This window comes from Hyaena hyaena, unplaced genomic scaffold (genome assembly GCF_003009895.1).
Source record: "Hyaena hyaena isolate Hyena2069 unplaced genomic scaffold, ASM300989v1 scaffold_128, whole genome shotgun sequence".
NCBI classification, from domain to species: Eukaryota; Metazoa; Chordata; class Mammalia; order Carnivora; family Hyaenidae; genus Hyaena; species Hyaena hyaena.
Genome location: NW_024080760.1, coordinates 888,081 through 894,481, shown reverse-complemented (window position 1 = coordinate 894,481; position 6,401 = coordinate 888,081). Strand labels below are relative to the sequence as shown.

At 40.9% G+C, this 6,401-nt stretch overlaps 1 protein-coding gene across 5 annotated transcripts in view; it reads right to left on the bottom strand.

The window, feature by feature from the left end:
* Positions 1–6,356, bottom strand: part of VTI1A (vesicle transport through interaction with t-SNAREs 1A) — a 350,308-nt gene extending 343,952 nt beyond the window's left edge. For 2 of the 5 annotated variants that reach the window (XM_039237647.1, XM_039237646.1), the window contains exon 1: positions 5,946–6,356. In XM_039237647.1, coding sequence (XP_039093578.1) covers positions 5,946–6,039 — 94 coding nt within the window. In that variant the 5' untranslated portion in view covers positions 6,040–6,356. The remainder of the gene's footprint in view (positions 1–5,945) is intronic. The other 3 variants (XM_039237644.1, XM_039237648.1, XM_039237645.1) reach the window with 3 other exon arrangements.
* Positions 6,357–6,401: the final 45 nt, after the last annotated feature.

Sequence of the window (6,401 nt, the reverse complement as noted above, 5' to 3'; positions counted from 1 at the left end):
TAGAAATAAATAAAACATTAAAAAATATTTAAAAAAAAATTGATATATTACTAATGCTACACTATGTAGCGTGGTAGAGAATGGCCAATAGTGAAACAAAGCCATTCCAGCATGATCCATGTAATAACAGATTAGAATTAGAGACAGCAATACGAACTCTTGTTTAACTTACTATAGATGGTTACACATACAAATATTTTTTTGGTATGTATACATATGTCATTTACTATACAGACATGCATTTCTTCGTCTGTCAGCTGAGGGACTAGAAGCAATAATACCACAGTAGCTATGAGCATACCTAGTGTCCAGATCTTGGTTTCTAACACCATTTTTTTTTTTATGTTTTATTTATTTCTAGGAGAGAGAGAGACAGTGTGAGCAGGGGAGGGTCAGAGAGAGAGGGAGACACAGAATCTGAAGCAGGCTCCAGGCTCTGAGCTGGCAGTCAGCACAGAGCCCGACGCGGGGCTCGAACCCACAAACCGCGAGATCATGACCTAAGCGAAAGTCGGACGCTTAACCGACTAAGTCACCCAGGCGCCCCTCTAACACCATTTCTAATAAAAGGAAGTTGGACTCCTTGTAGAAATGGCTGATTCTAGGACTCGTATGGGAAAAATATAAGATGATGTTGGAGAATCCTGGAGAGTAAGAAAGTGCTAAAGAGGAAAAACCAAAACCCAAAACCCAAACCTGCAATGATAGGGGTATATTTAAAGTACTCAGAAGCCAGCTGAAGATGCTTCCAATGGTCAAACCTGGAACTATTTGAGCAACAAAATAAAGTAGTATTGGAATACGAAGAATAAAATAAATATCATGAGTCCATGTATATAAATGACTGAATAATAAGTGGAGAAGAATAGACAAAATCTCTCCTACAGAGAATCCCAAATGATTAACATAGAGGCTAAGCCTTCAAGTAGGTGGAGTGCGATGCTCGGCTCCTGAAGTGAGGGCTATGCATATGATCTTCCAAAGAGTATGAAAAAGAGGAAAAAGAGTAACTTACAGTGGAGAAACCTGATAAACACTACCTCAGCCAGGTGATCAAAGTTAGCATCAATAGTGATAAGTTAGAGTATATATTCTCGATAGAACGTGATGAAAATTGTGCTTTATTTCTATGTTCTTCTTCCCCAGAAGCTTGAACTCCAGTCTGATCATGAGAAGGACAATCAGGTAAATCCCAATTGAGGAACGTTCTAGAAAACGTCCTACCAGGACTCCTCTAAACTGAAGTCTAGAGAAAAGGCTGAGAAAATTGTCACAGCTAAGAGGAACGTAAGGAGCCATGATTAATTAATGTTTTATAGTGTCCTCGATTGAATCCTATAATAGTAAAAGGATGTTAGGTAAAACAAAAGAATAAACAAAGCAAAACAAAAGGAAATCTGAACAAAGTGGTACATAGACTTCATTTAATTGTAATGTATCAATGTGGGTTCACTGGCTGCAACAACAAATGTATCATATTAACATATGATGTTAATAGAGGAAACAGCATGAGATGCATAGGGGTTCTCTGTATTATCTTTGTGATTTTTCTATAAATCCAAATGTGTTCTAAAATTAAAAACGATTTAAAAAAAACAATGAAGCCATTACTCAGGTTAACTGGACTTTTGAAGGGAGAGAGGTCCCTCTGGGATCAGAGTGCAGGTATGGGATTAGAGTATAGCTATTTCAACTTACTATGCACCTGAGTTCCTGAACTAGGACTGGACCCATCTCTTCAACTCTAACTCTCCAGAACAAGAGAAATGTATGCATGCAAGTGACACATGAAATTTTATATTTTGTAGTATCCACATTTTAAAAAGTAAAAAGAAGTAAAATTAGTTGTAATATTTGTATATATTTAGTTTTAGTAATGTTTAGCCCAATATATCCAAAACATTATCATTTCACTCTGCAGCCACATTTCAAGCATTCAGTAGCTACATGTGGACATTACAGCTCCAGAGCCACGTGTATTTTAAGCAAACCATGGAATTCATAAATAAAAGCAGACTCTTCTGATTCTCCCACCTACAAACCTACAACCACAAAGGCAAGAGAGAATCATGGAACATTTATGGCTTCTTCCATTCACAGCTATGCCTAGATGGTCTCCAAAAGCCTCCAAGGATTGGCATAGCTAATGAGTGAGACTTGAGCATTTTCTTCCAGAAAGGACACCTGTCCTTCCCCATCACCTTTACTTCTCTCCCCTGCCTCCCTTCTTGATATTCCTGAGTTCATTGTCCAATTTCCATTTCATATCCAAAAGCCCTTGATCATTCACATTCTTTCAAATGTAGGCATTCTTCGAGAGGGACTCACCTAACTCTAGTCGAGGCAGAAAAGGAAGCATGGATTGAGGTCCAAGTTTCCTTTAAGAGTTCAATTAATATCACAAAGTCTGAGAAGCTGGGTCCTATCTAACCCGACCAGCTGTTCTTCTGCAGTGTTAATAACATCACTAATAGCTCACTTATCATGCACTTTGGGGGGGAAATGTGCTAGTGTGTTTCAGGCTTTCTTTCGTTTGATTCTTACAACACTTACTGTAAGTAAGGTTGAAGCAATTACCTCCTCTCCCCAGTTGAAAGATGGAGGAAGCAGGCTTGGAGAGGCCAGGCAATTAGCTCCAGATTGAGCATCCCGCAAGGAGCAGGTGCCATGTGTGAATCTCACAAAGTGGTAGGATTCACAAAAGATCATTTATCTCTCTGCAAATAATTGCAGAAGAACACTGTATTTAAAAGTCTTGATGAGGCCTGCCTGACGTAACTTTGCACCTGTAAAGTATCCTCTCACTTAGGATTCATCACCGGAGGAAAGGGTGATGAATTAGTTATGGTCCATTTTCCTGACTTTACCACAGAACACTAATCATTGAAATTAAATTCCAAATTATTAATATTACCATTATCCATTAAGAATATTACCAAGAGAGAGACTGATCTGTTGCATTAGTCCACGTACTAAAATTAGTTAAATTCAAACACTTCAGTCTAGGAGCAAAGTTTTTTTTATTGTTTAAAACATATCACAGAGTAATCAAATTTCTTTTATAAATTAAAGTTTTAAAGTACTCCATCTTTCCTATTCTCTCTGGAAGTAACACTTTAATACACTGTACATGCACAGCACAGATTGAAGTTCCTTGCAATCAATCCTCCTCACTCTACTTCAATTTAAATAAGTTAATAAGTTGGGGAATAAGCTGCTTTGGCGGCAAAGTTTGCTCCAATTTTAAACTTTTTAACTCAAGTAAATTATAGTTCATCTCCTCTAGATCAAACACTAATGATGTTCTGATGGAGAGACTGTCATTACTTTTAATCACACTGTTTTTTTTTTTTGTGGTTGTACATATTAATTTGTTAGTCCACAGACATATCTGAAATTCGTAACTGCATGGATGTATTTTTTATTTTTTTCTATTTATCAACTAGAAACAGATTGTAAGAGAGCAAGCATAAGTAACTATTAAGAAGGAAACTAATACATTTTTAAGAATTACTATTATTCAGTTAGTCAAGTCAGTAGGCATTTCTCCAGTGCCAGCTATATAGTCTTTTTTCAATTCCAATGTAACTGCTATGGTTGGGTCTTACACCATACTATAGGTAGGTGACTCAAGGCTTTATTTTTAAGGTATCTATTTTTTTTAATATTTTATTTATTTCTGAGAGAGAGAGAGCGAGAGCAAGCACGTGAGCAGGGGAGGGTCAGAGAGAGAGACACACACAGAATCTGAAACAGACTCCAGGCTCTGAGCTAGCTATCAGCACAGAGCCCAATGCGGGGCTCGAACCCACGAACAGTGAGATCATGACCTGAGCCGAAGTCAGACGCTTAACCAACTGAGCCACCCAGGTGCCCCAATTTTTAAGGTATCTAAATCAAAGATTTCCTTCAATATGATAAGAATCGTTACTTTAAAACATAAAGACAAGAAAAAATCAATTGTAATGAAAACTGTTTTTCTTGGAAACAGCTTCTACAACTTTGCACCCATTATAAAACACCTTCTTTATACAAAAGCTATTAGCCCAAACAGAAAATGAGTCTTTGTTAAAACTGTTACAATTAAAAATGAACACAAATCCAACTGAAACCACAAGTCCCGATACTCTGAGACTCCAGAGCTCAAGTCAAAGAAGTAGTCTCCAGCAACACTGACAACAAAATCAAGATGGTCTTGGGCAGTGGAGAAAAGCAGAACTGAAGAGGTGAGGTGATGTATCATGAAGTGATGAGGCCATCAGCCACTTTCTCCACAAAAGTTTCTGAGGCAGCAGAGCTCGGTGGTACGCGACCTTGGTCCTCTCCTCTTGTTCCCTCACTTGGGTTCATAAACCTCTTTAAGACATCATCCACCTCTCCAGAACTAACTGGGACTTCAGAAGATGAGTGGGGTGTAAGTTCAGAGATCCTGGTCTCAAGCAAATGTCCCTATTAATAGAAAATAGGTGGGGGAAGGGGAAAGAAAAAACAAAGAAATAAAGGAAGAAAATTATTTATAAACACACAAGTTTGGGGGGAAAGAGAAACAACAACTGAGGTCCAGCAGAAATTATTGCTGGCATCAAGAACTGACTAACAAGGTGGAAATAGGGAAGTTGCCCACCAGTTCACAGATCAGTGAGCACCCTCTTTTCTGCACACTACACCCCAGAGCCAAGGGAGGGTCAAGTCCAGATGATGGTTCAGTGTCCCTAGCAAAACTAAGCTACAAGTAACAATTTTACCTGCAACTAACTACTCAAATTAAATCTGTACTTAGAGAAAGGTAAATCCTAAAACAGTGTCTCACAATAAAAAAAATTACCAAATATATTTATATTCATCTGTTCATCCACTTAAACATCTTTCTGACCCCGAAGTAAATGCCAAGGAAATCAAACATACCTCCGACATTCAGAGATGACAGTTTAGCATGGAAAGTACGATATGCTAAAACTTCTAGAACAAGAACAAGAACACTTCTAGATGGGATATGTGGCATCTTAAAAGTGAGAAAAATTATCCTGTACCAAGTTTTATATAAAAGTGGGTTGCAGTCTCCCAAGAAGGATGAGAAATAAGAAATGGGGTTGGGGGGTATGAAAAATACTAATATTATAGCAGCTAACACCAAAAAAGGGTTTTCCATATGTTAAATCACCTAATCTCTACAACAACTCTAATGATATGTGCATTTCTCACCATTTTGCCAAGAAGTTGAGAGAGGTTTAAGAAACTTTTTAAGTGCTACAACTTTTTTTTAAAGTTTTAAATGTTTTATTTATTTCTGAGCGCGAGAGAGAGACAGCGTGAGCAGGGAGGGGCCCAAGAGAGAGGGAGACACAGAATCTGAAACAGGCTCCAGGCTCTGAGCTGTCAGCACAGAGCCCGACGCGGGGCTCAAACCCACGAACCCTGAGATCATGACCTGAGCCGAAGTCGGACGCTAATCGACTGAGCCACCCAGGCGCCCGTAAGTGCCACAACTTTTAAGCGGCAGAGCTGGGTTTTGAATCCAGGCACCGTAGCTCTTAACCCTACTTGGCCGCACGTAATAGTATTATCACTAACAAAACAATAGTATTGTATATTACAGATCCATGATCTAGGTACGTTCATTCATTCTCTTGTAATACTCACATCTCTATTTTACAAATGAAACAAAAACAAAATAGAACAAAAACTAAGACTCGGAGAAACGTTCCCAAGGTTGTACAAGTAACAAGGCGGTGGAGTCCGGATTCTAGCCCAGGAGGCTCAAATACCGGAGGCTCTTTTCACGGCACTCCACAGCCCAGCCTAGAGTCTGCTTTTACCATCAACCAAGTCAGACTCCTTCGCCCCGGGAGGGCCCCTGAACCACCTCGCGCCTCAGAGACGTTCCACAGCCCGCGAGCCTCGGCGCCCTCGGGGCCACCCCCGCGCTCCCGGGTCAGGGCTCTCACCAGGAGGGAGTCGGGGGACCCTCGCAATCTTGCTGGTGATCTCTGCCGTGAGCACCGCGAAGTCCTGCTCATAGCCTTCGAAATCGGATGACATGGCGGCTCCGGAGTGATCGGCCCGGGCCGGAGCCCAGGTCGTGGCAGAGGCCACACAGGTCAGAGGAACACGGTGTAAGGACCCGGGAGGCGGCCTGGACAGTAGAGCGAAGAACCGGGGACAGCTCCCAGCCCGGCCGCTTCCTGGTTGTTCGTCGCAATCTCGGTCCTCCGGAAATTGGCCTGCGTGCGTTTTTAATTGTCCGCTCAGGCTTCAAGATTTTAAAAAAACTCGCTAAGGAAGGCACTTCTATTAGGGCTTCCAGAAGGCTCCGAAAATATCTGCGTTCTCAGGGATCACTGGAAGGTTTTTGGCCTCCCCGCATCCTGGAAGGCGGCTCCGGCTCCCCAAGTTCAAGGTCC